Source organism: Bos taurus, chromosome 19, assembly GCF_002263795.3.
Source record: "Bos taurus isolate L1 Dominette 01449 registration number 42190680 breed Hereford chromosome 19, ARS-UCD2.0, whole genome shotgun sequence".
In the NCBI taxonomy this organism is placed as follows: domain Eukaryota; kingdom Metazoa; phylum Chordata; class Mammalia; order Artiodactyla; family Bovidae; genus Bos; species Bos taurus.
Window position 1 is genome coordinate 42,586,728 of NC_037346.1, and position 19,535 is coordinate 42,606,262.

The window sequence follows — 19,535 nt, forward strand, 5'->3', positions numbered from 1 at the left end:
AATAGAACCTTGGGGGCCTGCAATGTTACAGGCAGAGGAGGAGGAACCAGCAGAGAGACAGGAAAGGCATGGCTGGTAAACAGAAGAGGAAGCTCTCCAGTGTCGGGGGCTTGCATGTAAGAGAAAAGATCTTTGGATCTGGTGATGAGCCAGCCACTTTGACCAGGCGTGGTCTGCTAGACTCCAAGGATTATTAGAGAATTAAGAGGAGGTGGTGAAGAGGGAAAAGTCAGAAAATAACTTTGCTTTCTTCATAAAAGCAGGAGAGAACAATGACACTTGTAGACAGATAAGGATATCTTCAGGGAAGAAAGTACCACGTTTTTTTTGTCTATACATTTTAGACTTAATTTTTTTGTTTCATGATAAGGATATTCTTCCCAAGACTTCGTTTACACATATCATCATAAATTTTATAGCCTAGTTCTAGTGTCCTCAAAGACTGGAAAGATTGAGATATAATTTACCTGAAAGGAAACACACATATTTTATGTGTACTGTTCAGTGAGTTTTGACAAATATATGCCTATGAATCCACCACTGTAATCAGAAGGGTGACCTGATTCTGATCTGTGCTTGATGTTTCCCAGGAGCACAGTGGTTCCACCGTGCCCTCCATTCTGAACAGGATGCAGACAAACCAGACTCCCCCCACCTATAACAAGACCAACAAGTTCACGTATGGCTTTCAGAACATAGTGGATGCTTATGGAATTGGAACTTACCGAGAGATAAATCCAGGTAAAAAAGCTTGAATCTTTTCCCTCTGGAGATTTTTTTGTTATTTCTTTTAATGCTTCACTTTGAATGCAATTGAGCAATTGGCTCAAGACTGAAGATGCTGTCCAGGCCTCACCTCTTGTAGAATTCCCATGAAGAGGTGCCTATCTGGATGTAAGGAGTGAGGTTTATTGCCAGGTGGAACTCCTTTAGCAGGCGATTTTATAGGAATTTTATAGGCATGAGCTCCATAGATTGGGTTCCTCTGTCCTCACGGCTGTATAGCACCTGGCTTTCACTCACATGCCATTTGCTGGAACTGCTTTAAGGAAAAAGTTTTCCCAAGGTCATTGACATTTTAGAATAGCTTCCTGGTTCCAGGTTAGATAGAGAAAATATAGCAGTTGTTGACCATTTTAAGCACAAGGCAGATTTCTCCTCTGTTCGGAGAGTTAGTGATTAAATCAAGAGTCAGGTAATTCATGTTTAGTGGGAGTCTTCTGCAGGACCTGATCTGCTCCAGATTCTGAACGTTCTCCCACTTAACCTGGTGGCTTTATTCAGCTGGTTGCAGTGCACAGGGGAGGAAAGTTGGCCTGTCCCAGGAGCAGCATCCCAGGAGTGAAAGAAAAGGAATCAAGAGACAAACCCCCCTGGTGCCAAGGCTAGAGACAAAACCTTCATTTCCTGTGTGATTCTTTGTTGAAAATGCTGGTGGTAGCTTTGTGAGTCTGTGCAAATCCTGCTGTGGACATTATTTCCTGGGAATCCCTCTGACCAGCAGCTTGGGAATGAGTCCCTTTTATACTGATCTTAGATTATGGAGAGGGATGTGATGTGTTAGGAGCTGCGGTTTTCTGGAATTTGTCTTTTTCTCTGTTTGGTCTCTTTATAGCTCCATACACCATCATCACTTTCCCTTTCCTGTTTGCTGTGATGTTTGGTGACCTTGGCCATGGCATTTTGATGACTCTTTTTGCTGTATGGATGGTGTTAAGAGAGAGCCGGATCCTCTCCCAGAAGAATGAGAATGAGGTGATGTTTTGTCTGTTTGTTTTTGCTAGAAACTCAGAAACATAAGATAGTAGTATTATTTTCTTGACATATTTCTAATATTTTTCTCCTGTAATCTTTGGCTGCATACTGTTTTTGTCTCTCCATAGGGCAACAGGTTTATAAAAATTTTGTACATACAGAAGGATAATTCAGTCTTTTCTCCATGATTGATGGAAATATATTTTCTTTTTACTTATTTGTTGAGGTATTATTGATTTATAATATTACATTAGTTTCAGGCGTACAGCATAGTGATTGCAAAATTTTATAGATTACACTCCACTTATAATTATTATAAAATGTTGGCTACATTCTGTGTGCTGTACAATATATCCTCATAGCTTATTTATTTTATGCATAGTGGTTTGTACCTCTTGAGTCACTTACCCCTATCTGACCCTCTCCCCTTGGCTCGCCCCACTGGTAACCACACAGTTAACACTAGCTAATTCAAGAATGAACTAATGTCTAGGTTACATCTGCGTTGGTCTGAAACTTTATAATTTCTCAAGCACCATTATGAAAATTATGATCTGGAAGTCTCTGACCCATAGAGAAATTTTAGAGACTATTTAGAGAATAGAGGCGCTATGTTCATTTTAACACTAAAGAGGCCATGTGCTGTGAAAGTACATTTCTTGTTAGCGTTTGTATTTTGGTCTTTACTTCAAGCTCTCTGACCCAGAATGGGGTAAAAGTGGCAAGAGAGGAAGGGGCTAGTATATTCTGAATGATATTGTCACAACTTGAGCTGCAGGGATTATGTTTCATTGGCCTCTTTCTTCTGGCTCCCAGATGTTCAGCACTATATTCAGCGGCAGGTACATCATTCTGTTGATGGGCGTGTTCTCCATCTACACTGGCCTCATCTATAACGACTGCTTTTCCAAGTCTCTTAATATCTTTGGGTCATCCTGGAGCGTACGGCCGATGTTCGATATATACAACTGGACGTAAGTTGCCAAGAAGCTGAAAGTCAAAGCTTATTCCTTTCACGTCCAGCTCTGGATTTCCAGATAAGTGGTAAACCAGCACTTCTTTAGGAAGTGTTTGACACTGTTTCTGTTCCAAAAGAATGTAGTGTCTCCTCTTATCTATGCTCTAGCCTGGGAAATGCTTTGTGATTTGTTCAGTAGTATCAAGGAACTGAAACTGTAATTTAGGCACATTGATGCTTTTTGTAAGTTAAAAGCAGGTCTCCCGATTTCCCTACCTGGTCTTGTATGTATGTTTAATCTTTCTCTTTGTTATCTGTGATCCCTTCTCACTCTCTAATACTAATCCCTCCTCTGTTACTGAAAAGACAAGGTAGCTTATAGTAGTTTCTCTGGGGATCAGTTTTTGGATCACAGTGATTCCCTCTCTTGATAAAAAAATAAATGCTGGTTTTCTCCTAACATGGTAGGGAAGAGACACTTCGGGGGAACCCTGTCCTCCAGCTGAACCCAGCCGTCACTGGAGTTTTTGGTGGACCATATCCTTTTGGCATCGATCCAGTAAGAGCACTTCTTTTCTATATGTCTGACATGAAGTTGTTTTTTTTTTAATTGGCCATGCCACATGGCTTTTGGAATTTTGGTTCCCCAAAAAGGGATTGTACCTGCACCCCCTGCATTGGAAGTGCAGAGTCTTAACCACTGCACTGCCAGAGAAATCTCTAACACCAAAATCTTTAAATGAAACCCAGAAGTGAAAGAATGAAAATGAAGATAAATAGTTTTTTTGGAGTTTTAGGTTACATATTTTTTAGAAAACCTCAGTGTATCTGTCCAGAGTACTTTAAAGCCTCAAGAGACCCAGATGCCTTGGGGAGCCATGTTATTTTTCCTGCATGACTTACTTTAGAGATGGCTAATAATACTGACTCTGGGAAGATTGATTTTTCAAGACTCCTTCCCAGTTTATTTCTGTTTGACTTAGTTTCATTTTTATTTTTAGCAGATGTTTTAATAAAGCAAAAATAGCTCTTTTCTATGGATTTTAGATTAGCATTCTTATAAAACTTGTCCCAGAATTTTGTTTTGTTTTTTTCAAATGTGTAAGCAAGTAAAGTGGGATCAAATCTTTTGTGTTATGTGCTTAAACAAAGGAGGTAGGGAGGAATTTAAGCATTAGATTGTAAGGATTACAGAATTCCAGAGGAAAAGCAGATCATTGCCAGAAAGATTGAGGTTTCTTATTAAAAAAATAAAGGAATTAATCTGGCCTTTGAAAAATATTGCAGATTGTTATAGATGAAGAGAAGTATGTGCAAAAGCATAGAGGTAGGGAGATAAAAAGTTAATTATTTTAATTTTTATAGAAGCTAATGTTACTGAAATGCTTACTATGGACCAGGTACTGTACTGAACCCTCAGCATATCTTATTTATCCCCAAACAATTCTATCGGGTAGAGACTGCTGTCTGTGCCATACAGATAAGGAAACTGATACTTGGAGATATTTCATAACATTTCATATGTGCATTTAACAGATGTTTACTGAATCCCTATTGTCTATAAGGTGTAGCAGCTGCTAGTGAAATACATCATTCTAAGACATAGCTCCTACCCTCAAACAGCTTGGAATCTAATTACAATACTGTCTCACATTTCTGTAATGTTCTGTAGTTACAGAGGTTTTGTTGTTGTTGTTGTTGCAGACATTTGATGCTTACAGGGTAGGTACTGAGTTTAAAGTGCCTGTGGGTCACCCGGGTATAAATGTCCATCAGGCAGTTGGAGTTGCAAAAGCTCAGGCCAGACTGGGGCTGCAGAGAGAACCAGCCAGAAGTTTTCAAGTTAGAGGTCACTGAGGATGAACTCTTCATGAAGAGGCTAGTTCAGAAAAAAAGATGCTGGGCTAGATGGTGGAAGATCTGGCCTAACAGGTTACAGAGTTTGCTTTTGGTCTCAGAGGTGACGGGGATTCTTGGAGGTTTTGGCCTAGGGACATGGCTGCCTCAGAGTCATTACTTAGGAAACACACTCTGATGGGCAAAGTGGAGACAGAACTGTCAGGAAGATTTTACAGGTGTCCAGGCCTTACGCGACAAAGCTGAAGGCAATTAATATTTTAAAATAATGGAAGGACAGCACCACTGGGTTTCAGCCAGCATCTAGAAGATAAATGTCCCCAATTTCTTCAACAAATATTTTGTAATGAATAAAAAAGGAGAGCTCCAGGGAGAAGCTATAGAGACTTAAAAACGCTATCAGCAGTCACGTGATACAGTGACTTATTGGACTCTACTTTGAATAAATGAATTATTTTTAAAAATATGGATGCAGTCAGGGAGATCTGAATATTAATGATTCCATGGTATTAAAGAAATCATTGTTAATGCTTTGGGGTGTTATGACAGTACTGTGGTGATTTTTTTTTTTTGCACCAGGTCTTAGCTGCAGCATGTGGGGTCTTGAGTCTTTGTTGCAGCAAGCAGGTTCTTTAGTTGTGGCATGCAGGATCTTTAGTTGCAGGAGGCAGGATCTAGTTCCCTGACCAGGGATTGAACCCAGGCCTCCTGCCTTGGGAGCACAGAGTCTTAGCCACTGGACCACCAGAGAAGTCCTTTGTGGTCATGTTTTAAAAATGAGCTCTTACCTTTTAGAGATCCATGCTGAAATATAATATGTACAGGTAAAAGGATATGATATCTGGATTTTGCTTCAAAATAATATGGAGGTGGGGCATAGGTGAGGTAATGATGAAGCAAGATTGATGAGAAGTCAATAATTAATCATTGCAGCTAGGCCATAGGTACATAGGAGTTTGTTATGTTATTCTCCCTGCTTGTATGTATGTTTAGAATTTCCACAATTAAAAAAAAACTTTTTCAACAGTAGGTAAATATTTTTCCATTTGAGAACTGTTTGTAATGCCTTCTGTCTTCTTGGGATGCAATAGATTTGGAACATTGCTACCAATAAACTGACCTTCCTCAACTCCTTTAAGATGAAGATGTCTGTTATCCTTGGTATCATCCACATGTTGTTTGGAGTCAGCCTGAGCCTTTTCAACCACACGTGAGTTGCTCTGTTTTGTCCTAAGAATTCACACAGTTCAGACAGTGCTTTTGCCTGAAGAAGTCATAACACCTTTAGGAGGAAATAATAACTCAGAGCACTGTTCTCTATTGAAGTGCCTTTAAAAAAAATCTTAACTTCTTCAAATGAAGCTTGCTTATTAATATCAGTCCCTTAACAATGTATGAGTTTGCCAGGTGGTGCTAGTGGTAAAGAATCTGCCTGCCAGTGCAGAAGACACTAGAGACATAGGCTTGATCCTTGGGTCGGGAAGATCCTCTAAAGTATTAAATGGCACCCCACTCCAGTATTCTTGCCTGGAAAATCCTATGGGCAGAGGAGCCTGGCAGGCTACAGTCCATGTGGCTGTAAAAAGTCGGACATGACTGAGCCACTGAGCAGACAACATACAATCGTTCTCAAGATCTTTGTTAAAAAAAAAACACCACCTTGTGTAATTTTCATCAAAATGGAAGTTATGTTTTTTCCCATGATGTGTAACTCACATAAACTTGTGAATTGTAGTCTCAGAAGGTACTTGATTTTCCCTTCTCTTTCTCACGAGGGATTGACGGGGATGGTATTAGAACTGTTCAAGGTTCAAAAGTTTGAAAGTAGTCGTTAATCCTGCCTGTCTCTATTGCCTCTAGTGCTTCTGGCTGTCACTTCTTAAAGTGTTCAATTCTTAAACACAGAATTGATGGAAAGTTAGGTAGAAAGTCTAGGGAGAGCAGTCCACTTGGTATGAGGTGATCCTCGGTCTGTTCACTGTTAACATTTTTTTCTGTCTTAATTTTTAGCTACTTCAAGAAGCCCCTGAATATCTACTTTGGATTTATTCCAGAAATAATCTTCATGACCTCTTTGTTTGGTTACTTGGTTATCCTTATTTTTTACAAGTGGACGGCCTATAATGCTAAGACATCGGAGAAAGCACCAAGCCTTCTGATCCATTTCATAAATATGTTCCTCTTTTCCTATGGGGACTCTGGTAATTCAATGCTGTATTCTGGACAGGTGCGTCAATCTAGAGGTGGACTTTTCTCAGGTTGTTGTCCTAGGTCAGGAAGCCAGATGTTTCTGTGACCTGAAAGAAGCCTTTAAAACTCCTTTTCAGTCCACGCATTCAGATCTAAATTCAACCCAGTCTTATTCTTTGGGAGAGTCAACTGTAATTTTCTGTATCCAGGCAGAGTGGAATTTATAACTCCCATCCTATGGGACAAACCTGGGCTTTGCTGCAACATCTAGTTATTTTGAGAAACTGGATTATGTTTTTTATTCTTAGATCAGTAAGAAAGAACTATTTTAGGGAAAATCTCTGCTAGAGTTGGAAACTTCACGTTTGACTAATACAGCGTGCATTTTCCTCCTTACTTTGCAGAAAGGAATTCAGTGTTTCCTGGTAGTGGTTGCACTGCTGTGTGTCCCTTGGATGCTACTGTTTAAACCACTGGTCCTTCGCCGTCAGTATTTGAGGAGGAAGCATTTGGTGGGTATATTTCTGTTGCTGAAAGTTACCAGATTTTTTTTTTAATCAGTGCAATTCCTCGTTGGATGTAATGAGTTGTGCATAACCGGTATTCTCTTAAAATGCACTTGTGTTGTATCCCAGCATGAGCCCTGGACCTGCTGAAAAGAAAAGAACAAACATGTAATTGCTGTTCAGACAGCCAGATGCTCAGCTTTGAGTAGTCCAGGTGGCAAGAACAAGTCATAGTTTTCACCTTTCCTGATGGGGCTTTGCTCATGCTGTGCTCAGCACAGTCCAGGTCTGGGCCCGTCTCACTGCAGCAATAGCTGAAGCAAGGCTGCCGGAGCTGCGGACGGCGAACCCACTCATGTGGTTTGCCTGGGCAACCACAGGGCTGACACCAAGACATTTTCTTTTAAAATGAGACCGTGATACTTTCACCAGCCAAAACATCTGGTGTAGGGAAAGATTTGGTCTAAAGCACATTGACGTTTTTTCTTTTTAAAAAAGCAGCATACGTACTTGTGCTTACTTTATGTTTGCGTGCATCTGAATTACACACACACATACACACACGCACACACTTAAGTTGCCAAATACCCGTTTCTGGCACTGTAGTAATGCTTACTTATTACATTGCCTGGTAAAGCCTAAAAGATCGTATTGCATGACTCTCATACGGCTGTTAGATTGTTACTCCTGTTGGAGAGCAGCTGAGTTACCAGACCGTCCTTCTCCCTTTTCTGACCATCTCCATCCTTCCATGTGCCCTCCATTCGTCTGCCCTTTCACTCCCTCCCTCTCTTGTTTCCTTCTCCCTTCCTCTTTTCTCCCATTCACTATCAGGAAGGGCAACCTGTGGAGGCCCCAGTCAGCCCAACCCCGAGCCAACAGGGACTAGAGGCAGCAGCGGCTGCAACAGTGAGTGAATTAAAACCAACAAACCATCACATATTGTTTAAAGAGGTGGCAAACAGTGCAGCAGAATTCTTTCTAAGTATGTTGAGAGCATGGGCCATGTGTGCTCTTGGGAATTTTGTCCTTGTTACTCACTGAGACGATGACAGAAAAAACCTCCACCTCTTAGGAACAGACTGTAGTGTCATCTTTACCATTGGTCCACTAAGTTCCCATTCAGTGTATAAGTACAGTCATGTCTGTGACCGCAGGGCGTTTGTCATACCCTCTCCAAGCCCATCATCTTAATCCAAGAGGGCAGCTCTTGGACTCATCCATTGTCATGTGTGCATTTTGTGACCCTGTGTTGGATGATTTTTTTCATCATGGAGTGAGAACATCCCTGTGATTCTTGAATTGATTTCCCTCCACTTTCAAGATCTGCTTCAAAGTGATGCTTGGACATTTGGTCCACTTTAGCTGTGACTTACTCTCTTTCCAGTGGAGACTTGTACGTGTCTCCTTTTCTGTGAGAGACTCAGAAGCCCTCACATCCTCAGCTGTTCATTGAGACCTCATCCCTGCCATGTGTCTCGTGTACTTTCCACTTGGTGTAATAACAAAGTCATCTTGTGTTTCAGTCTTTCCTTCTTCCAGTGCTAGCTCATGATTCAGTGACAGCCTTTGAACCTTAAGCATTTCATTATTTGTCCTTAAAACATCTCTTAACCAAAATCTTATAATGTACTAATACCAAATTAGCCCAATCTATTCTAGGTAATAATGAATCTGTAATATTTTTGAAATCTCACCAGTAGTGGTTCTTCATGTTCTATTGTATTCTAGTGGCATCATACTCTTTTAAATAAATGAAATATTTAGATGGTGACCATTTACTTCATTAGGTGTTCCTGATCCTTTAACTCCAAAAACTAATTATTCTTCTAGAACTAGTCTAAAAAGGCTGATATCTTGAATCAGAAGATATTTAAATGTGGCTGCTTAAAATTGTTTTCAAATGGGGACTTATTCTCTTTTATGAGAGGGGGAAAAATACCCTAAAGCACATACTGTCCATGTATTGACATTCTTCCCATGTGCTCTTCTTTCTTCTAGTCTTAGTTTAAAGTGTGCTTCTGCTGCATCAGTCTTGATGCTTTTAAATCTAGCATCCTCTTCTGTGATACTGTCCAAGTTAAAAGTCTCCGGTCAGGAAACCTGCTCATTCGGAGGGACTCCTTAGCCCACTGGTTCTTTAGCCAAACATCTATTTCTGGAGAGCAGCCTGAATGCATCAGAATGATCATTCCATTATGAGGCCCTAGATTCTTGACCCTAAGAGCTGAGGATATGAACACAGATCTGGTTTTGTTCCGTCCCCTGTCCTCTTGGTTGTCTGTAAGCAGTGTGTCATAGTTTTAATTTTTTCTTTTCTTCTTTCTGCTGATGTGTGTGTCTCAGCTCCCTTCCTGTAACTCACACTTCCTCTGTTCCGAAGGGACACCTATTCTGTCTGGCTGGGAGGTTTAACCTGGCTGCCCCCTCACTTCATCTGCTGGTTGGGGAAAACTTCAGAAATGACTTTATGCTTTAGGCCCTAAAGCCTGCTTCCTCAACCCAGGCACCCAAAGACCCACCCAAGGATACGCAGGAGTCCTGTCCTGTCACCAGTGTGGTGCAGAAGGTGCTGCAGAGTGTACACTTGTGTTACATGTTCAGTCCGCCTCTCGGGGGTCATCAGGTGTACTAGTTACACAACCTGGAGGTGCCTGGGGCAGTTCCCAGATCTGACTACGCATCAGAATCACCTGGTGAACTTTGAACTTGTTTCTTAGGTGTTAGAACAGAGAAGTGGAGGAAGACATAGAGATTGCCCATAATGCCATGACTCCTCGTGGCATTATGTGTCACCCCCTCCTGACACGAAAAACTAAAAGCAAAGCAATAGGTGCACTTGGTTAGGGCTGCAAACAGTACTGACAGTGAAGCTTCCCCCACCTCCTCCTCCAGGCTATTGTTAGCAAGTGGGGAATTTTGCCTTTCAATTTTTTTCTGCCAATATCAGCATGTATCTGTCATCTATTGATAGAAATACGTATATACGTATGTACGGGTATATCTATTTAAAACACATTAGCAGTTGGGTTTTAAATTGTAGCGCTTTTCTGCCCCTTGACTTACTGTTTCATCACAGTACCCTTAGAGTTGCCCAGCAGTCCGCAGGACTGTCGGATGTGCTAAAATTATGTAACCATCCTCTTATAGATGGCTCTGGTGGTTGTTCCCAATTCTTTACTGTTCCAAATAATACAACATCCTTGTCCTTGTATCCTGATAAAACTTCACAGGTATAGATGTTCCTAGCAGTGGGCTTACTGTCTTAAAGGGTGCATGCATTTTGGGGGACACGCTTTTTCAATTTTGGTAGACAATCAAAACGATCATACAGTTTGTCCTTGGGGAAATATTTTTTAAGATACAGATTTTCTAGACCCCACCCTAGACCTATGAAATTTACCATTTCTAGAGGTGATATTCGAGACTGTCTATTTAATGAAATGCAGCTTTTAAGGTGATTCTGATTCAACCGGTTCTCTGACGAGCACATGAGAACCATTACTAGAAGAAAAGAGAGAATCTGCCCAAACCTGGAGGGTCGGTGGTCGTATGCTGTGGTCAGAGATGCACACCAGAGGTGAAACAACGAGTGGGGACCTTGGGGTGGCTGTCCCAAACCGCTTGCGTATTGTCACTCGTGCTGCTTGGAGGCCATTTTCCAGGAGAGCAGTCTTTGAACTCTTGCCTTGTTTGGCTTCCTGGGTGGCAGCCACGTGACATAGGTCTCAGAGCGCTTTCCTTGGTTCCTTTTCACTCTAGTGGCAGGTTAGCACTAATTGGTATCTGCCACACTTAACCCCAGTTCTGCCTGGTTTTTGTACCCAAAGAATCCCCTTGCCTCAATAAACCCAAACTTTTCCAGATCAGGCTGACTTAGAAATTCTGGTCCTGGGGACCCTGCTCAACACGCCTGTGGAGTGAGAGGCAGCAGGCACCTAGTCAGCATCTGCCCACATGCCTGTGAAAAACTTGTGTTAGCACTCGGAGTCCTCCCCTGAAGGACAGGAGCCTAACTCAGTATTCTCTAGCTGCAAGCTAATGTACATTAAGCCTTTTTTCCCTGTTCTGTGTGACCTAGAAAGTCCTTTGTTCCTGGGCAAGGACCCAGTACATTTGGGGGAGAAGTTGCTGAAACTGTCTGGCTCCTGTTGAAATCTTAGCCGACCAGGTTGCAATCACTGTCATCTGACTCCCCTCCCTCTTAGAAAGTGTAATCTTTAGTTCCAGAAAAAGTTAGGTCACTGAAGCCTTTACAGATAGAGCCACGCTTGTTAGGAGAGTCTGTTCCTACTAAGCTTTTCATGCAAGCAGGATTCTCAGTTGGCATTGGCTGAGGCGAGGTTGATGTCTCTTGGTGCAGCAGAAACTGCTTGTTGCCTCTGATCAGACTGAGGTGGTACATGTAGTTCAGGCTGGGCCTGGGCAGAGGTGGTTGGGGTGGGAACAGTGGCTTGATTTTACTTAGCTGTTCCATCAGCGGGTTTTGTTTTTGTTGTTAGAATATATGCTTTTCTGAGGTTTGTATGTACTAACCATCACCCTTCCCCACATCACAGAATGTCACATTAAAGCCCAGGCAAATTCTACTCTTTCTGTTCATCTGTGTAGGGAACTCTCAACTTTGGTGGGATCAGGGTGGGCAACGGACCGACAGAGGAGGATGCTGAGATTATTCAGCATGACCAGCTCTCCACCCATTCAGAGGACGCAGAGGAGGTAAGATCAGTGGTGTGGGCTTCCTCTCCTCCCATCTCGGGTCAGCCCTAGTCTTGTGTTCCCAAGTGGCCTCACTCCTGTCTGCTCCTTGAAAGATGAAAATACTAATACTGAGCATCTGCCTGCCTTCTGAATCTCTTAGGGCCCCTCAGCTTTTTTCCAGTGGCCCCTGCTCTAAACTCCATGTGTTGCCTGCTGAGCCCGTAGTAATTTTGTTCTGTTGTCCGGCTTCTTGAGTTCTGCAATGCCTGCAGTAACCCTGTGCGTGAATCAGTCACTGACCACTCTGCTCAGACTGAGGCAGACCCAGCCCCAGTGCCCCAGCTCTGACAGCAGAAAGCCGGCCAATTTTGGTGGCCCCTTCGTCCCTTGCCCTTTCTCAGACTGGTTCCCGTGTGAACCTCAATCAGTGGGTTTTTGAAGTCCTGTTCAACTAATGTGCTCTTATGGCAGACATGTTCCGTGAGCCTTTTAAAGGGGTTACTTGCCTACTTTTTAAAGGGACGGTGAAGTCTGAACATGCTAGACTTTTCCTTAAACCACCACCTCCAAGCTCAGTTTTTTTTTAAATCAGTCTCCTTGCCTGACCGTTTGTACGACAAAGCCTCTGAGCTGAACTTTGAATCTCATCTATCCACTATATTCTTCTTAAAGCATAAAGACTAGGAGTTGGAGACCCAGGGGACTGAACTGTGCAGTATGACTGACCGCGTCTACCAGGTGTATGACTTTTTTTAAATAGAAATGGCAAGGCTTGGGATGCCTTTTCAAAATAAGTACCAGCACTCCAAGCACTGCTGATCTTGCTTTCCATTTGTGCTGAGGAGGCCTGTCTCTAATATGTTAGAACATTTAACATTCGCGGTCCCCCACCCCCACCAAGCAGCAATGAGTAGCCTGGTGCTTATGACTTGTGACCTTGTGTGTGGTGTGGCTTCCCACTAAGTGTAAATTTGTGTTTTCAAGCCTACCGAGGATGAAGTGGTAAGAAACCAGCTGGCTTTGGCTTCATGTTTATCTGGGGCTTCTCTTCCCATCCTTGTCATCACTCTGCTGTCCCTGCCGCATCCTGGGGCCCCACGTGACACCCGTGTACCCTGCATCTCACTGGCCATCTCTAACCAGTCTGTGAATCTGTGTTCTAAAAAAGCTCATCTCCATTAACTGCATCTCATGTCAGTCACCTCTGTCTCTGTTTCATTGACTTTGCTGATCTAATGCCTTGAGAATGGCTTTACAAGGAGCTGCAAGTAATGTCTGCACTGGCATTCTTGAAGTGACTCCCCTTGGGAGTTAAACCCTGTTGGCCTCTGCCTTCCTCTCTGTGATGCTATGATGGTCGCTCTGCCCTGGGGGTAACCATTTCCTCCTTGCTCCTCTGAGTGCTTATGGGAAAGCTCACCCTTCCTCCCTGAGATGCCGCCCACCTCTTCCTGCTGCCCTCATCGGCTTGATGATGCTTGGAGTGAGAATGCTGGACCTTTGCTGGGGGTCACCTTTACCTCCATGTGATCCAGTTAGAAGACAGACAGCTTTCAAAAGGGGGCTTTGCCTCTAGGATGCATCCCAGAAAAAAACAGTCCATCTGCATGCAAGGAGTTCATATTATCCCAGCCACACATAGAGAGTAACAGAGTAGAAAGTTGGCTAAATGTTCAGGCCACAGCCAGACTAGAAGGCCTTCTAGCTCGGCCCTGATTCGCTTAGCAGTATACACATTTTGAATTGGGTTTTTAATAGGCATTGCTGCACTGTTTGCATCTTCTCCCCAAATTTCTCTCTGAAATACCCAGACCTGTGACCCTTTCCCTTTTCTGGCTTTACTGGTGCTAAGTGGGCAGTGGGATGGGAATGGGAAAGGCTTTGCTATTCTATGTGAAAGCAGACAGTGCTCGGTCTTCCTGAAGGCTGGAGAGGTTCCTTGGCTGGTATCTGGGAGCTTCTGTTCCTCCAGACCACTCCTCTGTGCATGGCCGCAGGCTGAGCAGACCACTTCTCTGTGCATGGCCGCAGCCTTAGCAGACCACTTCTCTGTGCATGGCCGCAGGCTGAGCCGCCTGGAAGTGCCAGGTGGGAGTGCGTCCGTGTCAGTGAGGAGCCCAGCCCTCTCCCAGTAAGGCTGTCTCCAGCACCAGTGCCTCCAGCTCAGTTCTTATATGTGGCCCTGTCCCAGGGGAGTGGACATGCAAACAAGATGGACTGGAATTCAGCCTTCCCAGTCTCTGGCCCCACCCCCGACTCCCTCAGAGATTGTTTCCCATAGCATCATAAGTGGTGAGGACATTCAGATAACTGTCTCAGATATCTAAATACATCACAGGTAGAGGCAGCAGACCCTCTCTCTGGGGGCGCTCTGTCCAGCTGCAAACCAGAGCCCGGCCCCTCAGTTGTCTGGGAAATCTTTGAAGGCTGTGACCATTCAGCAAGGGTCAGTGGAACCTCTCCCTACTGTGTCACCTCACCAGATAACATTCATCCAACCCATTCGTTCAGTCACCCTCCATGTGCCAAGCACTCTGTTTAGCACTGCAGGAACTGAGAGAAGAAAAAAAATCAAGTCCTTGCCTTCAAGGAACTCCGAGACTAATTGAGGAGACAGTCTGGGTGACAGATGCTGTGATCAAGGTGTGCCCAGGGTGCTGTGGGAGCACAGGAAGAGGGCACCTGACAGAACTCTGGGGGGGTGGGGAAGAGGACCCCTAGAAAGGGTTCCCCAAGGGCATTATTGCTGAGGTTGGCCTGGTCCAGCCAGAGTCCTCTGGAGGGAGGGCCAGAGGGAACGCAGACCCATAGTATGTAGTTACCATAAAGACACATTTTGGGGATAAACAAGTTTTCAGCTTGCTGGAGCACAGTCAGGAGTTGAGGGACTGGTGAGAAGTCAGACTAGAGGTGGCAGACAGCAGCCATAGTAGAGTATTAGGCGAGAAGGAGCGTCAGGGGCGGTGAAGCTGCAAGTAACCCAGTGTGTACCATTGCTGAATACCCTAGGGGAGAAGGGGAGAGGGTGTATTGTGTGTGTGGGGGCACAGCCTGAGAGGGGTCAGGAAAGACCAGGGAGGTCTGGAGGGAAGTCAGGCATTGGCAGTGGGAGTTGGGAAGGAAGGGAGCAATAAGAGATGGGGGACGGAAAAGCCGCAGTCCTCGGGTCTTCGTGAATGCAGGCAGTGGGAGTGAGTGAGAAGTCAGGCTCGACTTCCAGGTTCCGGTGCCTGGGGCGCTAGTTATGCCCCCAGTTAGACACGGGATGAGGAGCAGAAGTAGGTCTGGAGGGTCAGAGAAGAGCAGTCAGTGAGTTCAGTTTGGGTGGTGTGGAGTTTGAAGCACCTGTGGTGTGGCAGGAGGAGATGTGGACTGCTGGTTGGAAACCCGCAACATGGAAGTAGAGGTGCCCATTGGGAGCTCCTCCCGGGGTGGCCACTGAAGGCCTGAGTGGCAGTGCTACAGGAGAGAAAAACCAAGAGGAAGTGAGCGTGTCACGGAGAGGAGGAGCGCAAGGCAATGGTGGCAGATGCTGCAGAGGCTCAGTCACAGGATGTCTGTTAGACCTTGTGCCCGGGAGCTAAGGGGAGCAAGCCTGGGAGCTATGTGGAGCTAAGAGGGCGCAGCATGAGGAACAGGCATGGTGGGGCGGCCAGGAGGCGGGTAGAGGATTAGGGCGTCTGCGGTGGCTCCCAGTCGGTTGTAGCTGACTCACATGGGGCAGTGACAGACTCCCAACTGCTTGGCTGGTTTCTTACTTAATTCTCAGCCCACTTACTCTCTTCCGCACCCCACCCCCCAGTATACAGGTGTGAAAACTTGCCCACGGTTACAGAGTAGGAAGTTGGGAGTGAAAGAGAGAAAGCAAGGGTAACGCCTGGAGAAAAGCTTCCTCTTCCATCTCTCTAAGGGCACCCACAGTCACTGCTTTCACGGAGCTCTTAGTAAAGCCTTGCACTCCATGGAGATGGGGACCCTGTCCTTCCCTGGAGCGTGGACTGTGGGGTGACAGCCAGCAGCGGTGGCAAAAAGCTCTTAACAACATTGTCAGGATTGGAGTAACTATGGTTACCCTAGTTTTCAGGGTAACTAGAAGACTTTGCAAGAGCCTATTTCAGAAGAAAAGCCCAGAAATATTCTTGGTATAGATAAGGGTGAGGGAAAATGAGGCGATTGCCAGAGATAGCGTGTTGGACCTGGCCCCCCTCGCCACTGGCCATGCTCGTGAGGCCTTGGCTGTTAGCGCTTCACCAGCCAGCCCAGCCCTCTTCTGCCCTCATGATGTTTCTCAAGGTAGTTCTTTCTGGTATCTTTTGGGGGTCAAGTCATGTGAATCTGGAAAGAAACTGGTGAAAAACGGACTCTGACCTGCAGGCAAGGCAGGCTTGGAAAGCCGATTTGGGCAGCAGCCCTCTGCTTACTGGGTCCACTCTGGGCCCTGTCAGGAGGGGCTGCCTGCCTCCTGGCCTTTAGTGGCTGTGGCGCCACCTGGGAGAATGAGGCCCAGAAGCACACCTAAGGCTGGACCCTGAGCAGGCCTAACAGGAAGCTCCCCACAGCCCCTCCTCCTTATGCTGGAAATGATCTGTGACGTTGAAAGGAAAACCGGAAGAAAGGGAGCGTGAGGAAAACAGACCTAAAAGATAACCTTCATCACCTGCCCGAGTAGGAATTTGTAAAACTTTGCCAAAATGTCCCTGTGTGATCTTTTCAGAAGTCTCTAAAGTAGAAGGGAGTGACCCTGCTGCCCACATGTTGGGAAGATAAGAAGGGGCTGCAGAGGTTTAGTCTCCTCCAGGCAGTTTGCAGCCTGGTGGCCTGTCACCTGATGTGCATCCCAGGGAAGAGCCCTTCCTGCCCTCCTGGCTCTTTGAGAGCAGGGTGCTCTGACCTCAGGCTCCACGAGGTGGAAGTCAAGCCGGAACAGAGCTGCCAGACAGCTCTTACCCCAACGTGCACCCCACTCCGGAGCTGACAGCCTAGTGGGGAGAAGAAGCATATGTGTTAAGAAGAGTCCCATTAAGATGTAGTTCATTACAGTGTAGTATTTTGAGGGGCGGGGGGGCCCAGCTGGGGGCCCAGCCAGGCAGGATTTCCAGGGGTGGCCCCACCGAAGTGTCCCCACCAGGAATTCAGCACCAGGGGCTCTGAGCCCAGGTAGCCATTCATGCCAGCACTCAGACCCCTGCACGCTCCCCTCCCCACCTCATTTCTGCTGTCTGGTTTCCTCCCCTGACAGTTTGATTTTGGGGACACCATGGTGCACCAGGCCATCCACACCATCGAGTACTGCCTGGGCTGCATCTCCAACACCGCCTCCTACCTGCGGCTCTGGGCCCTCAGCCTCGCTCATGCACGTGAGTGTATTTCTCTCGGGTCAGAAGCCATGTCTGTCCCTCTTGCTTGGGCACTCCCTCCACTGGGGGCTTAAAGAGAGTGGACATTACCTTAGGGCTCTGGAATTATGGACTCCTGAATCCCAGGAGAGTGACATCCCGCTGGGAGGATCCACGCTTTTGCCAGGTTAGCTGTTGAGGTCGCAGGAAGCCACGGGGCAGGGCATACTGCAGTGGGGAGATGGAGAGCGAGGTGCATGGCCTGCAGCACCCCCAGCCCGACTGAACCGATGTCCTGTCTCTCCCCATCCCCAGAGTTGTCCGAGGTGCTTTGGACCATGGTGATCCACATCGGCCTGAAGGTGAAGAGCCTGGCCGGGGGCTTGGCGCTGTTCTTCATCTTTGCCGCCTTCGCCACCCTGACTGTGGCCATCCTCCTGATCATGGAGGGCCTCTCAGCCTTTCTCCATGCGCTGCGGTTACACTGGTGAGGGGAAGAGGGGGCTGGGGCGGGAACGTGTCCTTAGCTGCACAGAGGGTGGTTTTACGCTGGTCCAAAATCTGAAGACGCTAGGAAGTGTCTGCTTGCACGTCATCATGCCCAAGGACATGCTTGGTGGTGAGCCCCAGGAAGTGTGCTCTGAACGGCACAGCTCACTCTCCCAGCCTCCAGGGAGGGGGCCCTGGTGTGCTGTCAGTTGTGCGCCTGTGTTCAGCCTTCTTCAATGTCCTGATTGGCTTCAGAGATCTTCTGGGGTCTTTGTTTGGGGTTTTGCACTGGCATTTAACTCTTTCCTGTCTTCCGAGCAATGAAAGCAGCTGTGGAATAGATTCTAAGGCCAGGGAGGCGCTGGAGCACACTCTGCCCGTGTCTTGTCCCCTTATCCTGTCATGGCGCCAGTGTCTTTAGGTAGGACCCTGGCAGCTCTGTGTGAGTAGGGGGATTCCTGTTCCAGAGCATGTTGCTCGGTACACTAAAGCCATCTCTTCAGAAGGGCAGGTTTTGGATTTGTTTGTTTTCCTTCTTGAATGTTGTCTGTGGCTCTTAATGGCTGTGTATGGAAGTGGCTCAGTCCTGCGGAGTGGAGAGCTGGGGTCTGGTCTGGACTGTGACTCCATGACTTCAGAGTAAGGTTGGCAGATTTAACAAATAAAATTACAGAGCCCTCAGTTAAATTTAGATTTCAGATAAACAATGAGCTTTTTTTTTTTTTTTTTTTTTATTTCCCAGATGTCCATGGGACATGTTTATATTGAAAACTGGCTGTACCGTACTTTATCTGACTACCTGACCTCAAACCCTGTCTCCTTAAATCTCCCTTTACATTGTGATTCTCTCTCTCTTTTGGGGTCCATCAGCTCTGGAAGCTTTAGACCTGAAGTGTGCACACACAGCTGTGCCAGTTTAGGGGCTCACAGACTCACTGCCCTTCCCTTTGGGCTCCCTAGACGAGATGATCTGTAGTGTTCATGATCTTAGGGTCAGGAGAGAGGGCTGTGACTCTTTTCATTGCTTCTCAAAACCTGAAGAAAACTGAAATCTGAACCTGAGAAACCTCTTCCCCACTCCCCTTATCTTTGTTTTTTTTCTCGCCTGACTTGTTTTCAGCTGAGCCTGCTCAAAGATTCCACCGTTTGTTGTTCTGAATGACAGAGGGGAAGGTGAGGCGTGGGAGGGGGAGCCGTGGCCGGGACTGACTCTTCCCTCAAAAGCTCCTTTAGGAGAATCGGCGTCAGGACACCGTGCTTTCTGGGCCTGGTCCTCTCCTCCCCCACGTCCCCTCCCCGCCCAGCTGTTGTTTACTGGGAGCCAGGAGTCTGGCCCGGCCCAGTGGCCCGACTGCTGGCGCACTACCCGCTCTCAGCTTATCAGCACACGCTCGCCCCAGCACACTTCCTCACCACCCAGTGCTGCCAGCCTGTGGTGACTCACTTGGTCTTACCCTCTTGGCTTCCTTCCTTTCCTATTCACGTCTCTGTCTCTTGAGCACTGGGCTCCAGGGAACAGTGACCAACCTACCTGGACTCAAGCCCGAGTAGGGAGCCCATTACCTACCCAGGTCAGCGGGGCGCAGTCAAGGAGCTGGGGCAGACCTGTCAGAGCAGTGAGCCAGGCCCACATGGAGCAGGGAGGGGCCGCCTGGGCCCGATGTCCAGGGTGAACTGTGGCGATTGGAGGTCATGCTTTGCTGCCAGAAGGATTCTTCTTCCTCAGACTCACCTGTGGGCTTC

General features: G+C 46.3%; 1 protein-coding gene across 1 annotated transcript in view; it reads left to right on the top strand.

The window, feature by feature from the left end:
- Window positions 1-19,535, top strand: part of ATP6V0A1 (ATPase H+ transporting V0 subunit a1) — a gene marked incomplete at its 5' end in the record, with an annotated part of 49,643 nt that overhangs the window by 25,866 nt on the left and 4,242 nt on the right. The window contains 11 exon segments of the mRNA NM_174754.2: window positions 591-741; window positions 1,616-1,755; window positions 2,572-2,729; window positions 3,182-3,272; window positions 5,662-5,780; window positions 6,581-6,797; window positions 7,165-7,272; window positions 11,878-11,985; window positions 12,952-12,969; window positions 17,207-17,324; window positions 17,619-17,790. Of these exon segments, the coding sequence (NP_777179.1) occupies window positions 591-741; window positions 1,616-1,755; window positions 2,572-2,729; window positions 3,182-3,272; window positions 5,662-5,780; window positions 6,581-6,797; window positions 7,165-7,272; window positions 11,878-11,985; window positions 12,952-12,969; window positions 17,207-17,324; window positions 17,619-17,790 (1,400 nt within the window).